This window comes from Carica papaya, chromosome 6 (genome assembly GCF_054855325.1).
Source record: "Carica papaya isolate Zhongbai chromosome 6, ASM5485532v1, whole genome shotgun sequence".
NCBI classification, from domain to species: domain Eukaryota; kingdom Viridiplantae; phylum Streptophyta; class Magnoliopsida; order Brassicales; family Caricaceae; genus Carica; species Carica papaya.
In genome coordinates, this window is record NC_142314.1 from 31,160,615 (window position 1) to 31,188,456 (window position 27,842).

A 27,842-nucleotide genomic window follows, 5' to 3' on the forward strand; every position below is an offset into this window, starting at 1 on the left:
AATTTTTATATATATACACACACACACACATACATATATATATATATATATATATATATAGAAGATGATGATATTTAAGACTATTGTTAACAAAATCTAAAATAATTTTAATATTTCATTAGAGTGAGTTATTATGTTTTCTTTTTGGAAATATGGAGATTAGGTTAGTAATTAAACCCAAAATTCAGGAAACATGTAAAAATACAATCTTTATTTCAACAATAATTTAAGCAACAATTTTTAATGGTGGAGTAAATTCTGAAATTAAACTTAAAAATTCAGAAACTTTCAATCTACCCAATATGAACATTTTAACAAAACAAAAGTACTCTCTTGTACTAATCGTAACCCGTCTTGTACTGGGGAGACGGCAAAGAAAGGAGAGTCCTGACGAAAACGCTTGTTTATATACATAATATAATAATCAGCATCTTGCTATATATATATATACGCACACAATTCTTGGTAAGGCGGCGAATTTTGCCTATTGGTTCGGGAGATATTCCATATTTGTCTGTTTGCAGACGTATAGATCTGCGCTAGAGTATTTAAAGAAAGAAATGTCAATGAGGTTTCGCAAAAATGGAAGGACAAGTATGGCACGAGGAGGAAGTGAAAGCATCAGCTGCTCAGGCATGGAAGCTTTATGGAGGCCTTGAGCTGGCAAAGCTTGCTGAAATCGTTCTCAATAATTTTATTTCTAGGGTTGATCTTTTACATGGTGACGGAGGAGTCGGCACTCTTCTCAAGCTTCATTTTCTCCCAGGTCCATTTTCTTTTTTCTTTTCAATCTTATATTTAATTCAAATTATTATTAACTTAAATCATTTTAATTGTGAGTTACCATACGAAATTCAATAACCCTACGTATCTTTTTAATATGTGTGTGTGTGTGTAGGTAGTATGGGAGAGATTGAGTACTCAGTAGAGAAGTTCACGAAGATCGACAAGGAGAAGTACGTGAAAGAAACAGAGGTGACTGAAGGAGGATATATGCAGATGGGTTGCAGTTTATACAGAGTTCGGTTCGAAATCACAGAGAAAGAAAAAGATTGTTGCATCATCAAATCTACTATTGAGTATAAATTCAAGCCAGAAGCAGCTGTTGATCCCTCAGTCATCTCTATCCAACCATTTCAGCTTCTTGCTCAAGCTGCCAATAATTATCTCATTAACAAATCAATTACCAACCCTAATTAATTAGTTAAATCTATCCTTTAATAAGAAATTTCTTTTTTTTTTTTTTTTTTTTTTATAAAAAAAAACCCTTTTGAGTCTCTTTTACATGTCTATGTCTAGTATAAATGAATGAAGATTACGTATTTGTATTCTTACGTTGTGAAAGTACCATTCGAACATACACACGATATTTTTGAATTACGACAATGGAATTAAAAGATTATTTTAAAAACATTTCAATTTTTTTATTTAAAGATTATTATTGAAAAGAGAAAAAAGATGTGTGTGTGTGTGTGTATGTGTGTATGTATTATATATATATAACTACAAAAATCTAGAAACGTAAACATTGCCCAACCTTCCAGTTTCACACTGCCCATAAAAAAATCTCTACATGGTTTTCATTCACCTTACAGCAAAGTCCAACAAGAAGAAGTTCTAGGGTTCCAAATAGCAGGAAGCAAGAACTTCTTATTCCTATTTCCATGAGCATTAAATGCTCCACCAGTTCTCGGGTCGACCCTAACAGTACCCGTAAACCCAGGAAACGCACCACTCCCAAAAGTACCAAGACAAGCGGTTCCAGCCTCCACCAACTCAGTCGAGAACGGCACGTCAACGTAAAACCCATTAAGATTCGGGTTGGTAACCAAATTCGCCAACCCTGTTGCGAGCTGTATAACCATGGCGTCTGCTCCAACATCTCCATTGGGTGGCTGGTATGTTACACCTTGAGGTCCCCATTCTTGTCTGTGAAATGGCCACGCACATAATCCAGGACACTCTGTTTCTGGGTTCCCCACCATTACATACTGGTTCCCACCTGCCATTTTCACCATCATATTAAATATTAATCATATATATATATATGTGTTGAAGTAGGAGTTTTTATTACCGGAGAGGCCATGTTGCTGGCAAGTGGCTCGGCAGAATCCTTGAACGGTAACATCTCTGGCGGTGAATATAACAGCGACAATATCAGGTTTTCCGCCGGTGGCTTTTTGAACCAGACGAGGAACATAATCATTAGTAATAACCTTTCCAAATTCCCATGAAACATCTGTGGTGCTCTTCACAACACTGACTCGGATCCTGGGTTTGAACCCAGTTACAGGAACCGGACCGACACTAGTGGCGGCTCCGGTGGTCTGGTAGCTCTCCAGAATTCGCCACCATGAGCTGACCTTGGGCTCCAAACCTTCCCTCCCATCGCTGTTAAGCGACTTAATGAACTGTCTGACGACATTCTTTTGTCGGCGACCGAACTGGCCGTACCAGAGAAGAGCTAGCTTGAGGTGGCCCCTGACGACAGGACCGCCATGGTGGGTGAGCTTTTTGTTACTGGGAGGGCGTGGTCTCTTGGCGAGAGATAGAGGGGAGAGGATGAGGAGGAGAAAGAAGGTGAAAGCAAGAGCTCGATGTGGGGCGGAAGATGCCATTGATACTAGCTTCTGCAACAATTTATTTTTACTTTTATTTATTTATTTATTTGAATCTAGCTTCTCCCACCGATTATACAATTAGTTGATGGGTATTTTTATAGGCAGTTTCTAGGGTTTGCATGGAGAAGAAGATGGTGTGGTAAGGTTGACCTTCCCCACAAGTCAAACTGGTTTTTTGGGGTTATACCCCGGAATTTTGGTTACCCATGATTGTTTTAGCCAAGAGTTTTTAGATATTGAACAACTCAACAGCATCAAGTTTACCTATTTCCATGGGTGTCTGTCTAAATATATATGTATATGTATATGTATATGTATATGTAAGTATGTGTGTATTACAAGGACAAATGACAAAACATAAGACCTTTAGAATTCCATATAGAAGTGGAAGAATACATATTTCATATTATATCGATTTTGTTAGAATTTAAAATACTATTATTTTATTCTATAAAACTTCCACGTGAGTTGATTGTCTGACAAAAACAGTATTCAAATAAATCTTGATTTTAAATTATTATTATTTAATTCTAATATAAATTAATTTATAATATCTATATTTACTTTTTTATTTAATCTTTTTAAAAATCAAAAGTAATTTTTATTTTTTACTTTTTGACGACAAACGCAAATTAAAAAATCTTTACAAACCTGTGGTTCTAAATAATTTCTTTTATTTATATTTATAAATATATATATATATATATATATATGTATACACACACACACACACACACAAATTCAGATAAATAAATATATATTTATAATAATAATAAAAAAACAAAAACCCAATGGTACCATTTCGATCAGATAGAGCAGCCAGCGAGGCGCATAACGGATAATAAATAATAATAGAAAAAACCAGCACAAGAATAAAAATACCAAATCCCCGAACGACCTTTTCCTTCTCCTTCCTCAATCTGAAACTATTATCTGATTCTGCATATCTTTGATCTTTTCTACTTCAATTTCTCTAAATTCACTCTCTCCCATTCTGGAATTTCTCTCTCTGCTGCTCTTCACTTATCCAATCAAGCATGTAGACGCTGGTTCAATTACCATATCGGATGGAAGGCAATCATAAGGTACCCAAATTCCACCCTACTTCTCTTTCTCCCTTGCTCTTTTCCTTCGTAGCTGCTCAATCAATTTGTTTATTTGTTGTTTTCTTGCTACGTCTCATCTCTGCATGTGTACTTTATGTTAAATACTTGTTTGGGAGCTGAGAAAGGGTAAGTGAAGATGGGAAGGGTCGAGGATAAGAGTTGACATGATGTGGAACCCTTTGAAATAAAGCTTTTGGAGTACTGTGGGATTAACGCGCCGTGTGAATTCAGGTGCTAAGTAGCATAAAAACGTAAAATAGAACTAATTCAAACAAAAGGTTAGAAGATTATGGAGAGAAAAAAAAAAAAATGCTGTGAATATTTAGCTACACTTGTGGTTCGTCGTCAAAAATGTCCTTATTTATGGAACGTTTGGTATAGTTTGAATGGATGCATATCTAATCCATGTCTGTTAAACTACAATAACTGTATGGGAATTGCCATCACCTTTTACAGTTCCCTTGCTCTGTCTTTCCGCATGAGATAATTCAAAATTCTAATTCAAAATTATATGCAGGATCATGCCGTCTTACATGTACCCTTAATGATAATGATTATCATTACTAGAGATAAATTTAAATAGAAATCAAAATTTTGTGTCTTTGCTCATTAAATACATGGATAAACATATTTATGGTGTTTTTTGCAAAATTGTTTTTATTTATATTTGGTTACTGTACAAACACGCATAAGCATGTACATTTTCATGAATAATACATGTATAAACATTTAGAAATTTAGGGAATGAAAACTAGTTAATGTTTTTATATGCCAAATGAAGCTTAATTTCTGCAGAAAGGCTAATTATAAATATAGGTTTCAGAAAATTCTTTAGGAAACTCATTTAATTTTCGTAATAAGCAGTCAAAAATCATAACAAGTTGTTGCTGAGAGTTTCTAAATCATTTATCATCTACTAGTTATGTTTCTATACATGAGATGTAAGCAAACAGTTGAGCAGTGAAGCTCTCATGCTAAACCTTGTGTATGTCTCAAAGTTGAACTTTTTTGCAGTATCAGCCTATTGAATTTTAATTTATTTACCTTAGTAAGATCCCTTACTACACCACTTTACCTTTAGGCTGTCATTTTAATTAAGAAAAATGCCTTTAGGCCAATATTGTAATATACAATATCCTTGACATTTTTTTTTTTTTTTTTTTCCTGAAATAACATATACAATATCCCTGACTTGTCTCAACTTATTTATTGATGCCAGACCAACCTTCTAATGCCTTACAGATGCTTTTCTGCACCAGTGTACCTGCTGCCCAATATTGTCATTCACAATATGCCATTAACTTCATTGTCTCAACTTGTCATTAATTGATCCAAACAAACATTCTTATGAATTATGCTCATATACATTTTTTCTTTTCTTCTGTAACCGCATTTCTACCACTACCTCCTAATTTGAATCACTTCAAGAAAGCACATGAAGTAAAATTTATAGGCTATTTTAGGAACTTTACTTCGTTTTTTCATAGGAAAGGAACAATACTTTCTCTCCATCATAACCTTAGGTGTATTCAGTTAGGGTCTGAAGTTTTCTAATGTGAATTATTCGTAGATACGCATGATGCTAATCTATTATCTGGTGTTATTTGCTTCTTAAGATTTTGTTTTTTGGAAAGCTGTTTTTCTTTTGCAGCCTTGAACTTATCATGATTGGTTGTCACTTTCACTAAATGCAATTGACTGTATTGAGGATTCTGATTCACTAAGCATGCTTGTTCTACCTTGATCAGTAGTATTATGCCATTACATCTACCAGTCCAACTTTAAGATGCCATTCAATTTGATTAATTAAATAAATATTACTTTGACTAAAATGACAAAGACGCATTTATTTTTAGAAGACACCAAAATACTCACTTTGAGAAAGCAACGGATAATTAAAATTCCTATAATTCAGAGATGCACACAACTAAAAGTTTAAGATACCACTAATTTAGCAATCTAGACAAATCCTAGAAGGACTTGGACATAATAAAACATCACTATCAAGCAACTACAATTTTTTGTATAAGGACATTTCTTTTGAACTCGATGTCTTAATGATGCTTATAAAATTTCTTCTGAGAGCTATCAAATCAAGTTTAAAAGGCTACTTAACTTCGCTGTTAAACTAGATTCTGTTGTCAATTGATGCTCTAATCTTATTCTCTTTCTCTATTTGTAATTCTCTGGTGAACATTTTTTTCTCCCTTTTCTGATGGAATAGAGTGTTCAGTTGAATTCGTTGGTATTTAGTGCAATATCATACTCATTTTCAGGCCTTCTGACTTCTTCATGGTTTGGATGTCACCTCGACGTGCATCTTCTACCTTGACATAAATTGGCCAGTATTTCTGTATAATTTGTCAACTGTATCCTGCAGTTCACTTGATTATATAAGTTTTAAAGCTAAGTAATGATTAAAGCATGGTAAATAGCTCTTTCAGATTTTTATTTTTTCTTTTTTGCCCTTGGAAAACCTTGGAATGCTTTTTGTTTCATAATTATTTTACTGTTTTCCTTTCATAAATTATTTCAAATGATTCTTTTTAGGAGAAATATTTCTTTTTTAATTTTCTTTTGCAATAAAGTTAGGAATTACTTGAAGAAGACTGAAATCATGCTGTTTTATCCTTTTCTTGTTCTGAGCAGCAGCAGTTCATATTCTCTCTCTCTCTCTCTGTGTTGGGGGGTGTGTGGAGTGTTCGATTGGTGACTGGGATTCATATGATTATATATCTCATCTATGCACGTGAATAGGCATTGAAATCACAAATAATGAGATGGATAAGAGAATTGAGTGTTTTTAGAATATTGGATGTGTACCTCAAGTTCGTTATATGATGGGATAATTTGCAGATAATTGATTCTTCTAAGCACCAACCTTATCTACTCTTTTCCTGACATGCGTTCTGGAGAGTTCTCTACTTTCATCTCAAGCTATGATGCAGTTGATATTGAGTGCTGAATATTCTGCTTAAATATCAACATAATACTGCTAGTGACAGTGGTGCTTCCTTATGTGTGATTATGCAAAAGGGAAGAATCCTCCCTTTTAATTTTGCCACACAGAGAAGTTTTGTCACAGGAAATTTTTCTTTTCTTAAAAAGATTAAATGACTAGTTGTTCTCATTTAATCTTTTTGCAATCTTCATTTTCTGCTATCAACGCAAAATAACAGAAGTATGACTACTATGTCCACAACTTTAAATGACATAATCTGCATGATTCTTATTCATGAAGTCCGACTCCCAATCACGTCTGCTTGATTTTTATTCATGAGGTTCATTGTTAGTCTACTTTGATGTATATCTGATGAGCAACTTCCCCTCTTTTCAAGGATTATTACAAAGTGTTGGAGGTTGATTATGATGCAAGTGATGAGAAGATAAGAGTGAATTATCGGAAGCTTGCACTGGTTAGTGACCCATTTTTCCTTAGAAGCTTCTTTGATGGGCTTTGACCTTACTTTATTGAAATAATTCTGTACAAAATAAGATTGGAGTTGATCGAGCATGTCTTCTGATATTGCTGCAATATTCATAGAAGTGGCATCCTGATAAACACAAGGGCGATAGAGCTGTAACTGCCAAATTCCAAGAGATTAATGAAGCTTACAGTGGTAATTTTGTCCCCCATCCCTTAGCCATTCTTTTGGTAATTCTATTTGCTGGTTAGCCAAGAATCCCAATCTTCATGTTATACAACATATTGCTTTGCATCAACTGAAGCAGTTTAGTTGGTGATCCACTTGAGCGATCTTTAGAATTCAGTTTATTCTTTCATCTAGAGTTTTTTCTAAGGCATAGAGTGAGAAGTAACGTACTTCAGATAATCTAAGTAAAATCACTTTAAGTTTTCATGACTGACATCCTTTGGTGTTAAAAATATGCATCTGCAACTGGTCTTCTGCAAGTAAATTACTGGTATTTTAATTAGTTAGCCACTGTTTTAGCTTCTGATATCTGCTTCTATTGAATCTACTTTAGAAAGCACATCCGTTTGGTATACCAAGATGATTTCACATTATACTTTTGGTAAGTTGTTTTAAATCACCATCCTTCTTATTGTGCAAAAGCAGAGAAATATGTCATTTGTGCACTTTTTAAATTTGTTAAGGGGAGGAATCCCAGTGATAAGTGGAAGTTGAACCCTTCAATGTGAGTTCATCCACTTTCAGTGGAGGGCATTAACCACAAAGGCAAGGACAGCCCTGTGGTTGTTCTGTAGTTGTTATTTAAGTACTTTATACAATCAGGTAATTTATATATATATATAATATAATTTGATGATTATATGTATGTTATATGAATATAAATGTATATATGTACAAATTATAGCTGTTTCGTACATAATATAGATTAGTTTTATCTGATGGAAATTTCCTCATGTCTCGTTACCATTTTCATTGGCAGTATTGAGTGATCCTGCTAAATGCTTTGGATATGATCTAGCTAATACATATATATGTATATATATATATTTATATAAATTATAAACTGTCCTGTACATAATATAGATTAGTTTCCTCTGATGGAAAATTTCTCATGTCTTTTTACTGTTTTCATTGGCAGTATTGAGTGATCCTACTAAACGCTTTGAATATGATCTAACTGGTATTTATGAGATTGATAAATATACTTTGCGGGTAAGAAAATTTGTGTTGTTACCTGTTCTAGAATATTTTTGATAATTTATTGTGCTGTATCCCAAAACATTGATATACTATTCCACTGCTACAGGAATACCTGGCCAGATTTAAGGGAATGATACTTACATGCAATGGCCTTGGTATTAGTCATACATCAATATGGTAATTTTTCTGAGACTTAATTGGATGGAGGTTGACTGTGTTCAGGATCCATGTTTGTTTGTTGAATAACATGGATCTCAGTTATTCCCTTGCTCTCTTTTTTCATGTCCTTTTTTCTTTCTTTCATGGGAGTATGAGGGATGTAAAGTGGAAGCGAGTGCATGTATGTGTTTGTGTTTTTTCTCTCTTTTCGATGCAAGTATATGTTAATGAGTTCTTCTGTTATCTATTGACATGAACAAGTAGAGAGATTTATCCGCACTCTACTTCCTCATATCTTTGCCTTGCTTCATCTCACATTGGTTATCTAGAGAACCAGTTTTATCTCCACTTAAGCAGATACTGTTTGTTGGCAGTTTACATCCATTAGAATGCATCTTTTTTATTTGTTTTGCTTATTTTGGTTGCTTTTCCCTTGCTCAAATGTAAACCTATTAATAAGTATGGGATTTTGGATAATTCATCTGTAAAGGATTGTGAGCTTTTATGCTCTTTGGATTTCTGAAGATGACAATTGCCAGCATTATATTAAATTAGGTTATAATCACTTCATCAATGGCTTATTTAGTACACGCAGCTGCAGTAAATAAGTGGCACAGAAGAATCGCAGAAATATTTTAGATTAGGTTTTAATCACTTCATTAACGGTGTAATGGTACACACAGCTGCAATAAACAAGTGGCACAAAAGAATCTCAGAAATAAAGTGAAGCCTATATGTTCTCCAGTCTATTTTCTTGTACCAGTTTGAACTTCTTCAAGCTGTTGGTTTTTCTCTTAAGGGTGTCAAAATAAGCTCGTACATGAACCTTATTCCCACAAAAAGGGTTACAATTTTTTTTTTGAAATAACACAAAAAGAGTTACAATTCTAACTCCTATGTGATAATGTTACAGGTGAAGTGTATTCACCCAGAAAAAGTTTCAAGACTACGATAAAAATTTTGCATGAAATTAGGAAGTGAAAAAAATAAACCTAAACACCATGTATAAATCCTTGGAATAAGTGGTACTTGATGAAGTTTTGACATTTCTTCTTCACTTGTTTTTCTTTTTTATCTTCTCTTCAGCATTCAAAGTTATTTCAGGAGTGATTCGATTAGAATCTAAGCCTTCTGATAGTTTGACAATCTAGTAAATTGATTACGCTTATCTTGACTTTTGAATATCTTGACAGCACGTTTAGATTACAGTAACTCCATGATACTGAAATCTTGGAAGCTATATTCAGTAACTTGCCTAGGATTTATGATGAACATTGCAAAGCCTGATAAGAAAATCACATTCATGTGTATGGAAGATAGCCATCAAAAATCAATTTGCTGATCCGAATTCTCTGGCAAATTTGTGTCTAATTGACCACATGTAATTTTCTCATACTTAGAATTTAGCATTATGAAAATATGTTCCCATTAATCTTTATGCTATTCTAAGAGTGAAAATCTTATCAACAACCTTGCGTTCGCACATTATTTAGCAGTCAGAATTTGCTCCAAATGTTTATCCCACTCTGCTAATGACTGGACAAAAGCTCAAATATAAGAGTTCAAGTAAAGAAAACTTCTGTAGTTACGAGCTGTTCAGTGCATTCTTTTGAATTTCTTTGTGCACTTGGCTTTAGCATCTTTATGGAGGATTCTGCTGTCCGGTCATCTGGCTAAAGTGGTTTTTTCTTTAGTATCTTCAACTCTATGCTTCATTCTTTTTCAAATTACACACACACACACGCGTATATACATTCACAAGGCCAGGGTGCTACCCCTGTACAGAAAATCTACAATTGCAGCAAATTTGCTGAAACCTCTATGAGATTCCCCAACTCTTCTCCCAAAAAATCAAGGGTAGATTCTTAATCAAAACAAGGAGGGTCTAGAACCAGATAGTCCTCTTCCTATGAAAAGCAGAAGAAACACCTTCAGAAACACATCTGTTTCCACTGAATTTGCTAGTAAATCAGAAATTAGCTAGATGCCTAGTAAATCAGAAATTAGCTAGATGCAACGTGAGAAACTATATCCTTTAGTTCTTGACTCTCCTACCTGCGCAAACCTGTAACTCAGAAGCCACTCACATGATCGCCCCTGATTTATAACAGCCAAGGAGGCTAAAAAGCAGAATTCCAAAGTTTTCTAGTTGCTCGCACAAGAATGAAATTCTACACTTCTGGTTGTTGCAAAAGTTGAGCAGGAAAATGAGGAAAATGGAAGGGTCAGGTTGACAAGTATTGTTCTTAAGACAGCAGGCTAAACATTGCCTCTTATTCATTTTTCTCTCACAACAAAAGATGATACAAGATATGGGGAATATGGTTTTCTGCAAGAAAGTGAAAATTACTTTGTTCATGTTTGTCATTTCCTGTTAATCATATGAGCCTAATGGCCACCAGAACCTCATTGTTCTAGGATTCTGCTTGCTATAAGTCCCATGCTTTGCTTGTCTTGCAATTATGAATAATCTTGGCAGAAATTATTTGTAATGGTGGGAAGTTAACGTTTTTGTAACTTGTAAACTTGATCAATGCAGGACACAGCAATTGACAGAAACCGAGCTAGGGATGAGCAAGGTTGGTCTGATCATTTCTTACTGTGTTTTTGGCATTCTTAGCTTCATGATTGTAATGTTTCTCCTTTGAATTTTTAAACAGGATACTCTATGAATTGAGCCAGAAGCGTGGATAATATACCAGCATTGAATAGTCAAATTGAAAGGTGGGAGATTGTTCTTGTCCTATTTGTAATCTTTTACATTATAGATTTATCATCATGGAATAGGACATGAAACATCTTTTTCTTTTTCTTTTTTTTTTTTCCTTTTTGCCTGGCGAAATTCATAAAACTCTCACGAGGATTATGAGATTTATTCTTTTGTAGGCTTTTGATGAATTGAGATTTGTCTCACAGCAATTTTTTATTTTTAACTTTAGAAATTGAAGCTTTTGTAGAAAAAATATGGTTAAACGGACGGTTATGTTCAACATAATTTAGAAACTTGTCCATATATCATGAGTGCATAATTTTCTTGATGGATCATATAAATGCATCATTAAATCACGGCAAAAAACTCTTAAGGAATTCAGATGATATAGGCAATTTAATATCATGTATGAAGATGTCACATGATTTTTTTTAATCATATGAATCTTTTAGTTTGAAACAAATTAAGTACCATTGGATGCAAAGATCGGGAAAAAAAAAAACCCTTTAAGGAAGTAATGGCTTGGGTCGTGTATGAACGGCCAATCTCCGGTAGAATAGAAGGTTCCATCGGAACAATTATTTATTTCAAAGTACCTCTTGTCTCTCTTTTTTCAAAGGAATTGTGAGGAGAAATGGCAAAACGATATTGGAACATCAATTCAGAAGAGATGATGGAAGCAGGAGGAGTTCGTTTTGGTCGCGGTACTAGAAAATGGAATCCTAGAACGGCACCTTATATTTCTGCAAAGCATGAAGTTATTTCATATTACAAATCCGACTCCGAACTTTAAAAGTAAGATCTCTTAAAGATTTTTTGGAGTTTTTCGTATTATTTTTCCTTTTTTTCTTGGCAGAGCTTTAGATTATTAGGTCGAAACATGAAACAAAATAGATCGAGGCAACAACATCGGATTGCTGTGGAAAAGAATACTTTTCCATTGTTGAAAGTATAGTCAGCTATATACAAAGTAAATAATCTATATTTTATAATCAATTATTTTCAGAGTTAAATATTTATTTTGCTCAAACAATTTAAACTTTGTAAAGTTGATGGTATAAGTTCACCTAATTTTTAGAAGTTGGTAATTATGGGTTCTTGGTAAAAATAAATTTACCTAATTTAAAAATGATAAAAAGGTAAACAAGAATATTCCATATCTTACTTAATGTAGTTGTATGATGTTTGATATTTATTAATGTTTAATTTAATGATTATTTTTATTAGTCATATTACCAATTCATGTACCACAAGTAATTGCTTTTAATTTACTGTATATTATTCCTGTTCAATCAATAAATTAATTAGGAATAGAACTATATCAAAAATTTATAATTGATTAAAATAAATGAAATATATAAGGAAAACATAGAATAATTAGTAAGCTAATAAATATATTTACATAACATAAAACAACAATACTATATTTTAAAACAAAAGTTAATTTTTTTAAAAAAAATAATATAAATTAAAATGGAAAACTCTAAAGAGAGAATCGAGTTTTGGAGTTAGCACACCCTCGTGGGACTACAACTATTTGTTTAAGTCATTATAGTATGCGTGTCGCTCGGAACATAAAGGGTACAATAATTTATTAATGATAGTTTGTTTGGAGTTCTAAATTCAAAGATGACAACTAATTACGAGAATTATACTTAACATCTTATAATACAAAAATAACAATAACAGCGCACTACATTTATCTATATTTTGAAAATACATTTCTTTTTAAAAAATCATTCTTAACTTTATATCTACATTAAAAAAAAAAGGTAAAAAAAAATTAGAAAAAGAATAAATCATATAAATTAAGAGGATTCATCCTAAAATCTCTCTATTTCTAAGCTGTATTTTATCAATATTAATACTTTTTTAACAAATAGAAAACTAGATAGTATATTCTTTTATTGGTAGATTGAAGGATTAGAATAATTATTGCTTTATGTAAAGAAACTTAACTGGGTAGGGTAGAGAGCATTTAATACTCATTAATTTTTTCTTTTGTGTATTTATTTGATGGAACCTTGGGAATATATATACAAACAGGGAAAATGAAAAAGGGATGAGAGCGGTCTCTGGAAACGTCAGAGACCACCAGCTGTCTCCAACCTTTAAATAGAAAAAGAAAATTTGGACCCTTTATTTTAGGGTTTTGATATGGGCGGTCCACCTGTCCATTTTTTCAGCCTTCCCATTTTTCCTTGATTCTTTTCACCCGCTCCTCAAGATGAAGTTAGTTTGCTTTCGGTTCTTCGAGTTCCTCATTATCTCTTCTTTGACTCTTTGAACTCTCTTGTTGTAGATGCTTCATCTTGAACAGAAGTTGATAATGTGCTGAAGTCCCTAAGGGTTTTATGAGCAAATCGGCGAGCTGTTCCCTCGAGGTGACGTGTTTCGCTTCAACGAAGCCCTTTTGAACCTGGTTGTGAACTATGTGGCAGTCGATGTCGAGGTGTTTTGTTCATTCGTGAAAAATCGAATTTGCTGCGATATACTCGACGGATTTGTTGTCACAGTTTAATGTTACGGGTAAGTGGGGTGTTATTTGAAAGTCTCAAAGTATATAGATTATCCACTGAACTTCACATACCCTGGATAACATACTTCTGTACTCAGCCTCTACGGAAGACTTACTTACCGTAGTTTGTTCCTTTGTTTTCCAGGAGATCAGTGCAGGCCCAAGGAAAATGCAGAAACCCATGAGTGATTTGCGGGTTATCGGACACGATGCCCAGTCCAAATCACAAAAAGCTTGAACTTTAAAGTCATTCTTTCTCGGAAAAAAGATGTCTTACTCCAGATATTGCTTTAGGTACCTAACAACATGTAGTTCGGCATCGAGGTGCAGCTATCTGGGTTGTTGCATGAACTGACTGAGGTGTTGACTGGAGTACGTTATGTCGAGTTTGGTGAAGTTGAGGTAAAGAAAACGGCCGATTAGACATCTATGTCTCTCCAGATCTGGTAAAATCTCTCATTCTTTTGTATTTAGTTTTAGTCCGAAAGGTAGGGGAAAGTGGCTTCCTCTTGCATCCTCTAGCTATTTCGACTCCAAGGAAATACCTTATTTAGTCGAGGTTCTTGACTGTGAAGGCTTCATTCATGGCACTTTTGACTTCGCAAATCTCTTCATCATTAGGACCTGTGACAAGTAAGTCATCCACATATACCACAACTGTAACGTAGTTTCCTTTTGTTCCTTTTGTGAATAGATAGTGGTCAGCTTCTGACTTGGTGACGCCGATAGATTGGAGCTTTGAGGTGGGCTCCTTATTCAACTGGCGACCTGCTTATTTTAGGCCATACAAGTTTTTGGTTAGATGGCAGACTTGTCTTTTACTAGCCTTGAAGTAGCCCTCTGGAGGTTTTAAATATAGTTTCTTTTCCACAAACCCATGTAGATATGCATTATTGATGTCTAACTGGTATACTGGCTAGTCGCTTGCGGCTGCCATGGCTAAAAGTAGTCGAACCGTGACCATTTTGGCCACTAGTGAGAAGCTATCATGATAGTTTATGTCAAACTCCTTGTTGTAACTTTTAGCTACGAGTCTTGCTTTGTATTTATCAACTGATCCATCGGCATTGTATTTTATTTTGTACACCCATTTTGAGTCGATTACTTTCTTCCTTTTTGGTAGTGCAGTTAGTTCCCATGTTCTATTTTCTTTTAATGCGAACAGTTCGACTTACATGGTCTCAACCCACTTGTTGTCCCCTTTAGCATCCCTGTATGAAATTGGTTCTTTAGTAATAGACACTTGTGCAATAAAATTAACATAGCTATGGTTGTATGTAGGTGAGGTAGACATGAAGAAGGGAAGCTCATACATGGGTTGTTCAGTGGTATAGGCGACAAAGTCTTCCATCCAGGCGGGCTTATTTCTCACCCTGATGCTCCTTCTTACTTCAGACTCTTGGGGAATGATGGTTGGTAAGAGAATTTCTTCTCTTCTTTGTGGCCGGTTTTCGGGTGTGTTTATTGTGTCGTCCCTTGGTATTGGCAGTGGTGTGTCATGGTAATCTGCTTTAGGATGTTCTGTTTCGTATAGAAAAATATGTTCATGAAATATGACATCCCTTGACAAAACCGTTTTTCTATTTAGTATATCATATAATTTATAAGCCTTTGCATCGGGTGCATACTCTAAGAAAACACATTTCAAAGCCCTAGGTTCAAACTTGTCTTTTTAAGGGATGACATTTGTAGCAAAACATAGACAACCGAAGGTTTTTAGGTTTGAATAATCCGGCTATTTTTTGTACAGAATTTCATAAGGAGTTTTTCATTTTAAAACAGAGCTTGACAAAACGTTTATTATGTGTGTGCCTGTGAGTATGGCTTCATCCCAAAAACTTTTGGGTAGTTTTGATTCAAACATCAATGCCCTAGCAATTTGTAATAGGTGCTTATGTTTTCTCTTCACCACCCCATTCTGCTGTGGTGTGTATGTACAGGTTTTTTGATGCATGATTCCCTTTTCTTGAAAACTAATTTTGCATGAAGCGTTTATGAACTCAGTGTCGTTGTCTGTCCTAATTATTTTGATTGTTTTCTGACATTGATTTTGTATTAGATTATAAAAATATTTCAAGATATTTGGTTCACTCGTTTTCTCTTTTAATAAATAAGTCAAAGTGACTCTTGAGAAATCATCAATTATAGTTAAAAAATAAAGTGCACTGGAGGTACAATTAACTGGGTATGGTCCCCAAAAGTCAACATGTATTAAACTAAAAATATTACTGGTATTGATGAAACTTTTAGAAAAAGATAAGCACTGTTGTTTTGCCAATGGGCATATTTCACAATCATGTAGAGCTGCATTGCCTGGTAATTTTAGACTGGGAATGTGGATCAACTTTTTTGTGGATTGGCTGAGTCTTTTGTGCCATAGTTATAGGTTGTTTTCTTAGGTGTGGCTGATATATACTTTGTTAGGGTCAATGTCTTCACTCAGGGTGTACAGGCTCTTCATTATTGTTCCCTTCCTCAATATTTTGTTAGTTGTCAAATCTTGCACAAAACAATAGTTGGGATAAAAGGAAATGTAGGTATTTGTAGCTTGGGTTAGTTTTCTGATAGAAATAAGGTTACAAGTGAATTTTGGTATATAAAGAACATCCTGTAGAATTAAGTTGTCATACAGCTTTATAGTTCCTTTATGGGTTGAATGACTCGTGGTTCCGTCTGTTAATGAGACAGGCACTGCAGGTTCTAGTTTTACGAGTTTTGAAAGCATTTTGAAATCATGGCATATGTGTGATGTGACACCTGTGTCTATTATCTAAGTTCCTATGTCATTAAAGGTATGTAAAAAATAGCATTTAAATTGCTTACCAGGGGGGCCAGAGTAGCCCACGCACCATGTCGATTCTGCTGTGTTTGCTTCTTGATTCTTCAAGTACTTGTTGATCTCTTGTTGTATGAGTGTGGTCATTTATGTGCCCCAGTTTGTGTTGAATACTTCTGTTTTGGTGTTATCAGAGGCATTGTTTGCCACTACATTAGCCTTCTCTTTGTTCCTTGTCCCTTTGAGTTCTGTAAACCATTCTGGATAGTCGTGGAGCTTGAAGCATGTGTCCTTTGTGTGCCTTGTGTTTTTGCAGTAAATGCATGCCTTGCTGTCCTTTTCCTTTTTTCAATTTGAAAATTTTGGATTGTCTTTCAGGTTGGTGTAAAATGCAATAAGCATCCCCTCAAATGAATTACTAATATGTATTTCCCTCTGTTTTTCAACACTAAATACCATGGAATAAGCTCTATTCACTCTAGGTAAGGGTTCTATGATTAATATTTGGTTTCTAACATGGTCGTATGAGTAATTAAGACCCATTAAAAATTGGATTAAGTTATCAGTATTGTCTATTTCACTGTGTTGTGTTGCAGCATGGCAGGTGCAAGCAGGGAAGGGCCTTAGGTGTGTTAACTCATCCCACAGCCTTTTGAGTTTTGTATAATAGGCTGTGACATAAAGGTTAGATTGCGTGATAGAACTTATTTTGCGTTTTAGTTGATACAACAAAGGTCCGTTACTTTCACCATTTCTTTCTTTTATTTCATCCCAAAGGTTTTTTGTTGATGTGGTGAACAGGAAGGCGCTAACAAGCTCTTTGTTCATCGAGTTCAGAATCTAAGACACCACCATGTTGTCTGTTTTGTGCCATTGTTCATATTCTGCTGCATCGGGTTCGGGTTTTTTGCATCTATCGTCGACGAGGGCGAGCTTATCCTTAGCTCTCAATGCGATCACCATGGCTCGGCTCCATGACAAGTAGTTGGATCCATCAAGTGTGGTTGTGATGAGTTGCATTCCAGGCTGGTTTGAGCTTAGGAGTGTCAACACATCTGTATTAGGGTTTGCCATTAAACAGTAGGGTAATATTGTAATGTAGAAATCAGGAGAATCAGTGCTTATTACAAGCACTGCTCTGATACCATGTAAAGAAACTTAACCGAGTAGAGTAGAGAACATTTAATGCTCATTAATTTTTTCAGTTGTATATTTATTTGATGGAACCATGGGAATATAAATATATACATACAGGGAAAATGAAAGAGGATGAGGGCGATCTCTGAAAACGTCAGAGACTGCCAGCTTTCTCCAACCTTTAAAGAGAAAAAGAAAATCTGAACCCTTCATTTTAGGGTTTTGATATAAACAGTGGACTATCCAATTTTGTAAGCATTCCCATTTTCCTTTGATTCTTTTCACTTTCTAATTTGACCCTTTTAGCATTAATTACTAGTTGATCAATTTTATTGTTAATGCAACCATTGTATTTGCAAAAATATTATATTTTTTGGTATATCATTATGAATGGTATTAATCTTTTTTATGGGTATCCCTAATTCTCTCACCCCCACCCCCCCATATGATTTGGTGAAATAAACACAAAAAAATAAAGGTTATGGTATACCACTTTTGAATTGAAGTGGCTGGCCACCTTCTTACATTTATATTGTTGTAGTGCTATTAAATTCCAAGAAAAATATTAACAGAAAACAAAAAATTAAATAAATTACAACTGCATACTGCATTCTGTAAATAGACAAAAGAATATATATATATATATATTTGTTTGGTTAAAAAAAAAAAAAGAACAGCAAAATTGTGGTGTAAATAACTATCTTCCAAATCATATATAAAACAAAGGTGCTAAAAGTCCAAAACCCAACTCATCAACATCTGGATCTATCTGCCCTAATAATTGATTATTCAAATTACATTGAATTTTTAAAAAACCCAATTGATTTATTTCCAATTTATCAGCATATTCTGAATGGTTGGATTTGAAAATCCCCAACACAAATTCTACATTTACTAATTTGATTTCATCACAGAACCATTAATTGTTATTCCTATAATTTCCAACATTCAAAATCAACTAATCAGAAGGAGTGGAGATGAAAATACGAATATGATCCAAGAAAGTGAGATGAGAAGGCCGATCTTTACGCTTCACATACCCTCTCGCTTCTTTCTCGGAGTATATCCCGATCCCTTTCCCTCCATTTTTCCTCCACATTTCTCTATCGTAGCTTCCTTCCGCGTAGTACGCTTCTGCGCACGTTATCATTCCGCTCTCCTCTTCGCCGGCGGCCACCACCTCAATCGGAAGTCTCCGGTAATGTCCGCGGCTTGTTCCTTCCAACTCATCCACCCGGCTCAGACCACGATTCGACACCGCGTACAGCTCTCCGGTTATGCGTTGACCCGATCCAGGAATTTTCAGGAGGAATGGGACCTTGAACGGCCCGCAAACAAGGGGAAATTTCTCTACGGTTCGGTATGTGCCTTTGAAGACGGCGTCTCCGGTTTTCATCAGGTCTTCTAATAGATTATGGTTGGAGAAGCCTCTCTTGAGCGTTCCGTAGGTGAAGATGAGCGTGGTGGGGATGCTGTCTTCAATTCCCATAGCGATGTGGCTGAAGAGGAGAGCTATGTGCTGGATAAGAGAAAGAGGCAGTTGTTTGGTTGGGGAGAAAATACGAAAAGTTAGAGAGAGTCTGAAATCTGAATGGGATCGAGCAGGAGATTCGCTGATGAATGAGGACTTTTATAGGCGGTAATTTTGGGATGGACAGTAAATTCGTTCTCAAATTAACTTACCAAAATTTTTTATTAAAAAAAAAGGGATATACATATATAGATATATATATATATTTATTTATTTAGATAATTAAGATTGAGAAAAAATAAGGAAAAACAAAAATATTAGAGTTAATGATAAGAAAATTATCAATAATATTAGACTGTTAAGAGTAAATAAAATATTAAGCATTAAAATTGAGTTTGGTTTATATTTCAATTAAATGAATTACGTAAAATTATACATGCGCATAAATCATAATACATTTCTTTACAAAAAATATATATATACAATCCGACACAAACTTATAACTTCTTATAACGGAAGAGAAGTACGAACCCGATAAACAGATAATCACGCGAAGAAATGATAATAGGTTCGAAGAAAACAGTGTGTGGTCGAGCCATCGATCAATGCAAACCCTAACCCTAGAAAAAGTCAAAGGTTGATGGGCCTGGTGAAGCCCATTAAGCCCATTTTTAATAAGGCTAAATGGGCTTTCTCTTTGAAAATTTTGGGCCTTCCTCTTGTTGTTTATAAAATGAAGAGGTGGCAAAAGGAAGACCTCACCTGGACATGCAAAAAGTTTTTCTTTTTCACATATATATATATATATATATGTATACGCACGCACATGTGTGTATATATATATATATACACACACACACATATATATACAAAGGTTTAACACGTGTCCTTATTAACCCACTTGTCAAAATATTCACCTCCCAAGTATTTATTGTTTGAAGAGAACATGTATCAGTGCAAACCTCCAAAACTTTCCCAACCTAAACCTACTGTGTACGACTGTATGTATACATACAAGCAATCATCATATTACCCCCACCATATATTATTATTATTATTGCTTTTCTAATTAATTAATATTCAACAGAGCTAATTTTACATTTATTTTTTAATATATCAAAAAGCAAATGGAGACTGAGGAAGAAGGGGTCAGTTCCTTGCAGTAAACGCATCTATATAATTATATATATATATATATGTGTGTGTGTGTGTGTAAATAGACACATGAGGTTTTGGTTTAGGTTCGGATGTTGGTTCGGTAGTAGACTTTTACGCCAAAGATAAGCACCTCCTCCAGCACACCTCTCCATACACCACCCACCACTACAAAGTTTCCTTTTCTTCCTTCTTTTCTCTCAAGCCAAACAAAAAAAAAAAAGAAAAATAATAAGCAATTAAAACAGGAATTCTTCTTCCTGCTTCTCTTTTTCTCCAAAGCTATACTTATCATGATGATGATGATCACTGATCAAGAACCCATTGTCAGAGAAACCAAGCCCAAAAGCAGAAGAATCATGGTATTTTACTTGCAAATTTTCAATCAAATACTTCAATTATTGTCTCTCTTTCTTCTTTTTTCTTGGGTAATGGGCAATCATGATTTGATTATCTGGGTGTTAATGAATTAGGGAGGAGGAGGTCCAGATGATGATGGTGATGATAATAAACTAGTAGCAGAAGAGGAGGAAGGAGAAGATGTGAAGTGGCCGCCATGGCTGCGGCCCCTTCTTCAAACAAGCTTCTTTGTTCAATGTAAACTTCATGCTGATGCCCACAAGAGCGAATGCAATATGTATTGTTTGGATTGTATGAATGGTGCTCTTTGCTCTCTTTGTCTTGCATTTCACAAGGATCATAGAGCTATTCAGGTATTTTTTTTTCTCTCTCTCTACGAATTAAATCAAAATCCAATTACACTAATTTTACTCCATTGTCAGAGTCTGAGTCAATTTGTTCCTATTGATGATTAACCCATATGATTTGTCATTGGTTTGTGAGCAACACGTGCCTTGTTATACTTGGGGAGACAAGCCGGAGATTATGGCTTGACTCAAGGGCATTAACCACATGATTCTCTGATCAGTTTTTTCAACTTATCTTTTCGCTTTAATATATACATATTGAGTTGAATTGTGGTTTTCCTCAAAATTTCTGGTTTAAATTGTGGGTTTTTTCAAAATTTTCTTGGTTTTAAATTGTGGGTTTTTGTTGAATTGATGGAATATATTGATGCAGATAAGGAGATCATCATACCATGATGTGATAAGGGTTTCAGAGATACAGAAATATATGGATATAGGAGGAGTCCAGACATATATTATCAACAGTGCAAGAATTGTGTTTCTGAATGAAAGGCCTCAGCCTAGGCCTGGTAAAGGTGTTACTAATACCTGTCAAGTCTGTGAGCGCAGCCTCCTTGATTCTTTCAGTTTTTGCTCTCTTGGTTGCAAGGTATAATATTCTCACTCAACATATATATCTCTTCCATTTCTTTCTCACACCAATTTACTTGTTTTTGTTTTTGTTCTTATAATCAAAGTGAGAATGGTTTTTTTTTTTTCTTGACAATGTGAAAATATGTTCTTTGCTTTTTGGTTTTTTTTTTTTTTTTTTCTGGGTTTTTTCTTTGTCTTGAATGTGAAAATGGGATAATGGGTTTATGATGAATTGGGTAATGAATGTAGTTCTTGATAAATGATTAGTTATCGGAATAAACTTAATTGAGGGGGAAAAAATTCCCAACCAAACAATTTTCTTTTTCTTCCAAGATGCCCAACAAGACTTATTTTCCCACCAAAGGGAGAATATGGAGAATATATGATGGTACAACAGGCTGTAGGTACTGATCAAAAGAGAGTATATATTCTATTTTTCACACCTATACAGACACCAAATCATGGATTCTTCATGGTCTAATATTTGTTTATCTTTCTTAACCAGATTGCAGGGACATCCAAGAACTTTATACAGAGGAAGAGGAGAAAGGATCAAATGGATAATTCTGATGCAGAATCACTCAATGGAGTTAACAATAAAAACAGCAAGACCAAAATCCGAAGCTTCTCGCCATCGACGCCACCACCAACCGCCATGAATTATAGGACCGCCAAGAGGAGGAAGGGGATCCCACACAGAGCTCCCATGGGAGGACTCATCATAGAGTACTAAGAAATGAATAGCTCCAGGTTCCTTATATACATATATGACCCTGTTATAATTACACTTTTTAAAAAAAAAGACACTATTATAATGCCCCTAATAATCAATGTTATAGCATATACAAGTTACATCACCTGAGCCTTGTGCCCAAGAGGCCGGTGTTGGATTCTAAGTTAAGTCAGTCCTGTGTTTGTACATACAAGAGCTGAACAACAAAAATAAGGAGTCAAGAAAGGGGGGGGAAAGGAAAAACAAAGAAGATGAAATGGGTGTTTGATAGTAAGATTATGTGTAGTGTTTTATGAAGGGCATGATCTTAATATGTTATATTATATACATAAATATATATGGGTTGAATCTTGAATGTACATGTATATATATATATATATATATATATATTAGAAGAATTGTAATGTGGAAAGAGAATGAATGTTGAGTAACACGTTTTAAGTTAATGGCTTTTACTTTCTTGATTGACCCCTTTTTGCCTATTTTTCATTTTATGTAATGTTTTGGCTGCTTTTTTGTGGTTTTGGATTGAATTTTTATTCTATTTTTGGTTATTTTAGGTGGAAATGTCAAAATCAAGAAGAGAAAGTAAATGGGTTTTGTAGTAGATGCAAAAGCATTCAATGGTTTTGACAGAATTTCAAAGATGGGAAAGTTAAATTCAAATTTACTTTATTTGGTTGTAATTTGCAGATCATTTATGTTAATTTTCAAGTATAAATTTAAAAAAGCTTTAAATTCTTTCCTCTGCAATTTGGACTTTGTAGTAGGAGGATCTATTCAAGATCTTCTTCTTAGTTCCATCATTGCTGCTTACAAATTGAATCTCATTCAACTCTTGTCTATCATTTTAGGTTTGATCATATATAATTTTCTTCCTATGAAACGTACTACGTAAACTTATGCGTACCAAGCTTCTTTAAATAGATTCGTTGTGGTCATTCCGAGTAAAATTATTTACGGTAAGATATTCTTTTACATCTTAATATTACTTAGATTTGTCGAGATAAAATTTAAATTATTTATTATAATTTTATCAATAATATAAATGAATTAAATATTATTAATCTATTATTATTAATTATAATAAATAATTATAAAATGATGAGTTTTATATTTTTAATGAGATTTAAATTCGGAATTATTTAAACTATTACACTATTATTTAATCAAATATAATTATTAATTGAATGATTATTACAAGTCTAAATAGATAATTCCCCATTTTCCTATTACAAGTCTAAATATATATATATATATATATATTTTTTTTTTTATTTGGGTCTAAATTAGCATTTGGTTTTTAAAAATTTTTCTAAATAAGCATACGTTAGGTAACCGTTAAATCAACAACTTTTCAGATGCCATGTGGTGTTGACGTGGCATGATATGTAAATGATTATGACGTGGCATCCACGTAGATGCCATGTCAGACTCTCTTTCCTCAAAACCCTCTCTCTTTTCCTCTTCTGCTTGAACAAAAACCAGCTTCTCCTTAAACTGAAAAGAAAAAGTAAAATCATGAGCTGCTGTCTCTCATGCAGGACGGAATAATTTCATAAAGGAAAAAAATAAAGAGAGAGCGATGTAGAAACGGGATTTTAGAGAGTGACAGATTATAAAAGTCATATCAAGTGAAAATGAAAGAAGAGAGGAGGAAGAGATTTCTACGCTTCCAAAACCCGAAAGCCAAGAGCAGATGACAGAAGCTACCGAAGAAGAGGAAGATGATGATGATGACGACCTGTTACCAAAGCTAAAGAATAGAGAAAGAAGAAGCAGAGGGAATTGGGGTCGACATGACGATGATGACGATAAGAAGTTGACGAGCATAGCAAGTGGAGGATGGCGACTCGACGGATCAGCTGGAGGAGGAAGAGTAACAGAGAGGAAAGTGAAGAAGGAAGACTGTGAGCCGGAATAGAGAAACAAAGAAGGAAAAAGAAAAAGAACGGGAGAGAGAGAAGAAATGATGGATTTGAGAGGAGAGAACGAGTTTCATGTGTAGTTGAATAAGAGTCTGACGTGGATGCCATGTCATCCGAGCCGATGCCACGTTCTAAAACATTTTACACATCATGACATGTTAACACCACGTGGCAGCTGACATGGTGTTGACTTAATGGTTACTTAAAGGTCTATTAACATGGAGAATTTATTTTGAAAAAATTTAAAAATATAAATGCTAATTGAGAAAAAAAAAAAGATATAAGGGTTTAAACGTAAAAAAGTAAAATAGTATAAGGGAGTATTAACTATTAACCTACTTATTATATTAACATATTAATCGGCAAAAATACCTTACCAATTTTATACTAGAAGGTTTTTTCTATTTAAACTATTTATATTAATTTTTAGTCTATTTTAACCTTATAATTTTGATTCTTATTGAATCTACCAATAATTATTATTTAGAGACTATTAACTTTTATACACATAGTTGATGACATGTTAAAGAATAATATATAAGTGATGAGTTGTTACATGATGTGTCATTCATATCAAGCTAAAAAAATAATTGACAAAACTACCATATTAGTCTACACTAGTTTTTTTTTTTTTTTTTTAACTATATAGTTTTAAATTTTTACCTAATTTACTTTCAGTACTAATGATAGAGTCTTAACTTCTTAATACGTGTAGAGTCGTTAACTTCTAAACACATGACTGATAACATGACAAAATCATAGAATATAAGTGGTAACATATTATATAACGTGTCATCTACGTTATATTCAAAATTTAAAACTTCTATCTAGATTCCTAAGAATCATTTTCTTCCCATCTATCCTCTTAATGCCTTAATTTCCACAATATCACTTCCAACTTTAAAAGTCATCTTTTTTTCCTTTCCATCTTCCTTAAATCAAAAAGAGAAAAATGTGATCTCATCATTTCCTTCTTCTTTGTTAGTCAGGATTCCCGATAGAAATAAAGAAGTTTGTGGAATTTTTGCTTAGAGAAAGAAATAGTGAAAAGACAAACGACAAAATAGATTTTATGATTTATATGAGTTTATGACAAAATCATACACATGACAAAGAAATAAAACAATATAAATCAATACTAAATACCATATAAAATTATAAATATCATTTTGTTGTTTGTCTTTTCTTTACGTCTTTGTTCTACGAGTAAAAATTTTACGAACTTCTTAATTTATTTTAGAGACCACAATTAATGGAGAAAAAAGAGATAATGAGGATATTATGTTGTTCCCTCTTTGATTTGGAGGATAACGGTGGGAAAGAAGAATAAAGAGATGACTTTTAAAGTTAAGATTTTAGATTTTCATAAATTATGGCACGAAGGGGATAGATGGCAAGAAGTCAATTCTCATGGACCCAAATAGAATTGCTAAATTTCTAGTTTAATGTGGATGATATATCATGTGACGTGTCATTACTTATCTGTCATGATTTTGACACATCATAGAAATTTGTACAGAGATCTAGTTAGAAAAAAAAATCAACTAACATAGAAGCTAATAGTGTATTTCTATCAATTTTTTTTGTATTTTTTTCATTCTTCGGTTTTTTTTTTTAGTCGTAAAATTCGAATGTTCCTCTTTTTTTAAGAAATTATACATTCGAGTTGAATTGTGTTTTTATGCATGTGTTTGTGAATACCATGATGAATATATAAATATTTGTATTTATACTAAAAATATTCTCATTGAATATATCTCAAGAGATAACATGACCTTGAAAATAATTCAGGTTGCAATCCAAATGCACTTACAAAATTTCTTCAACTTTTTCTTTTTTTTTAAAAAAAAAATTATTATTATACACCAAAATTATGGGTTAATAACTTGAATAATAGCATTACCCCATGAAACACTCATATATAATTTATTTATATATAATATTTCATGAATATGTATCATCAAAATAAATGAACCTGTCCATTGGAATCATGATATTTCCTGAATTTTCTAAATGTTAATTTCTTGTGAGGATTGGAATTACAATTTAGTTCTATCCAAATGCATTCACTTGTACTTAGCCTATATTATGAATAAAATTTAAATTTTTTTTTGGTGAAATTCTCTAAATTTTCATTTAATTTAATTATAAATGTAATACTCATAATTAATTTTTAAATATTTAAAATTAATATATAAAATATAATTTTTAAATTTTTATTTAATATAAAAATTAAGAAAAATAGGTGGATAATGAAATTGAAAACAATTTTGGAAAAAATGTGTGAAAATTTGGATTATGGGGATATTTTTGAAAAAAAATTAAAAACTGGTGGTCAAAATGTAATTTAAAAAAAAAGTACCACATAGGACTGCCCAGTCAGCAGTCCCGACGAACCGGAGCGCGCCACGTGGCAAGAAAAAGTGTGCCACGTAGGACTGCCTAGTCAGTAGTTCCGACGAACCGGAGCGCGCCACGTGGCAAGACACGGTGCCACGCGGGAGGGTGTGCCCGCGATCGGAAGGTCTGGATTTGTTCCTGCGCATGTGGACAGTCCAGATCCTTTCCCTCCTCAGGCGCGATCGGACGATTGCGATTAAACACGATTAACAGTTTATATTCGTTCCCTTTTAAACGTGATCGTACAGTCTAGATCCAATCGCGATGAATGGGCCATATTCATTTTCTATTTAAACGCGATCGGACAATCTAGATCAAACGTAATGGACAGCCTAGATTAAAAGGAGACGGATATAAATACCTCACTTCACACCAAAATCTAACCCTAGCCGCCAGCCCCCCGCCGGAGAAGAAAAACCAGTCACCGGGAAGGGAGTCAACCATCGACTACCAAAAAAAGTAAAAAATTCTCTCAATCGCTCGAATTTAATTTTAAACACTTTTATGGCCAAATCGGAGCAAAATGACCAGCGGATGAGACGAAAACTGTGAAAAAAGCATGTCAACGCCGCTGCGGAAAAATCAAAAACCGCCTCCAATGAGGCCCTTTTCGATTCCTGTTTCGTGCAATTTTTTTACATTTGTATTCACCATTTTATTTTCTATAGGTTGACCAAAGAAAAACGTCTAATTGTGAAGGTGAGCCGGCAGAGCTGCTGCATCGAAAAACCCCACCGTCGGTAAATTTCTGTTTTTCGAGGCCCCTTAATATATTTTCTCGCATGAATGAGTACAAAACTGGCCAAAAATGGCCAACTCAAGGTAAACCACCGTAGCGGGCAGTGGTGCTGTCGCCGGAGCACAGCGATGCCGCCTTGCCGGAGTTTTGAAATTGGCCGAAAAGGGGTTTTAACACCGGTTTTGGATTTTTTGGGGGTATTTATAGGTACTTGGAGCGTGTTTTAATCTCCGAAAGAAAATTCAGGGAACCTGTGGACCACCAGTAGGTACAACTAAAAGTTTAGCGTTCAGACACCGATTCAGGTAAGAATTCCTCACTCTATTCCTTATTATGAAATTGAAGTTTAATTATAAATAATACGATATTTTGCGTAATTTAATGCATGTATTACTTGTTCTGTGTGTTTTACAGTTAAATTGTGAAACTGAAAAATTAAATGGAAACGGAAAATTTTTTGATTAAGTGAATGAAT

The 27,842-nt window shown here is 34.0% G+C and overlaps 5 protein-coding genes across 19 annotated transcripts; 3 read left to right on the plus strand and 2 right to left on the minus strand.

Moving 5' to 3' along the window:
- Positions 1-379: 379 nt before the first annotated feature.
- LOC110816027 (norbelladine synthase-like) lies at positions 380-1,334 on the plus strand. Its single transcript, XM_022044037.2, has 2 exons — positions 380-766; positions 899-1,334. The coding sequence occupies exons 1-2, from the start codon at positions 583-585 to the stop codon at positions 1,198-1,200; spliced, it is 486 nt and encodes a 161-aa protein (XP_021899729.1). The 5' UTR covers positions 380-582; the 3' UTR covers positions 1,201-1,334.
- A 158-nt stretch (positions 1,335-1,492) lies between these two features.
- EXL6 (EXORDIUM like 6) lies at positions 1,493-2,712 on the minus strand. Its single transcript, XM_022044036.2, has 2 exons — positions 2,075-2,712; positions 1,493-2,002 (listed from the first exon to the last, which is right to left on the minus strand). Exons 1-2 carry the CDS (start codon positions 2,616-2,618, stop codon positions 1,590-1,592), a joined length of 957 nt encoding a protein of 318 aa, XP_021899728.1. The 5' UTR covers positions 2,619-2,712; the 3' UTR covers positions 1,493-1,589.
- Positions 2,713-3,420: 708 nt separating this feature from the next.
- LOC110815955 (Chaperone DnaJ-domain superfamily protein) lies at positions 3,421-17,940 on the plus strand. Of its 15 annotated transcripts, none has more exons than XR_015812891.1 (15): positions 3,425-3,706; positions 7,066-7,143; positions 7,272-7,347; positions 7,715-7,762; positions 8,300-8,373; positions 8,468-8,538; positions 11,060-11,099; positions 11,181-11,244; positions 11,850-12,025; positions 13,533-13,759; positions 13,894-14,491; positions 15,030-15,164; positions 16,903-17,006; positions 17,121-17,208; positions 17,326-17,940. XR_015812891.1 is itself a non-coding variant. In XM_088206623.1 (9 exons), the coding sequence occupies exons 2-9, from the start codon at positions 6,152-6,154 to the stop codon at positions 11,190-11,192; spliced, it is 402 nt and encodes a 133-aa protein (XP_088062749.1). In that variant the 5' UTR covers positions 3,421-3,706; positions 6,004-6,151; the 3' UTR covers positions 11,193-11,533. The 15 variants fall into 15 exon arrangements, 3 of the variants coding, with proteins under 3 accessions (XP_088062749.1, XP_021899631.1, XP_021899632.1); XR_015812892.1 differs by having other exon boundaries at positions 13,894-14,381; XR_015812894.1 differs by having other exon boundaries at positions 13,894-14,194.
- Positions 17,941-18,343: 403 nt separating this feature from the next.
- On the minus strand, positions 18,344-19,282 carry LOC110816013 (putative gamma-glutamylcyclotransferase At3g02910). Its single transcript, XM_022044020.2, has one exon. The coding sequence runs from the start codon at positions 19,148-19,150 to the stop codon at positions 18,620-18,622; it is 531 nt and encodes a 176-aa protein (XP_021899712.1). The 5' UTR covers positions 19,151-19,282; the 3' UTR covers positions 18,344-18,619.
- Positions 19,283-20,421: 1,139 nt separating this feature from the next.
- LOC110816054 (protein RGF1 INDUCIBLE TRANSCRIPTION FACTOR 1-like) lies at positions 20,422-22,746 on the plus strand. Its single transcript, XM_022044072.2, has 4 exons — positions 20,422-20,649; positions 20,761-21,000; positions 21,368-21,583; positions 22,073-22,746. Exons 1-4 carry the CDS (start codon positions 20,581-20,583, stop codon positions 22,298-22,300), a joined length of 753 nt encoding a protein of 250 aa, XP_021899764.1. The 5' UTR covers positions 20,422-20,580; the 3' UTR covers positions 22,301-22,746.
- The last annotated feature ends 5,096 nt before the right edge of the window (positions 22,747-27,842 follow it).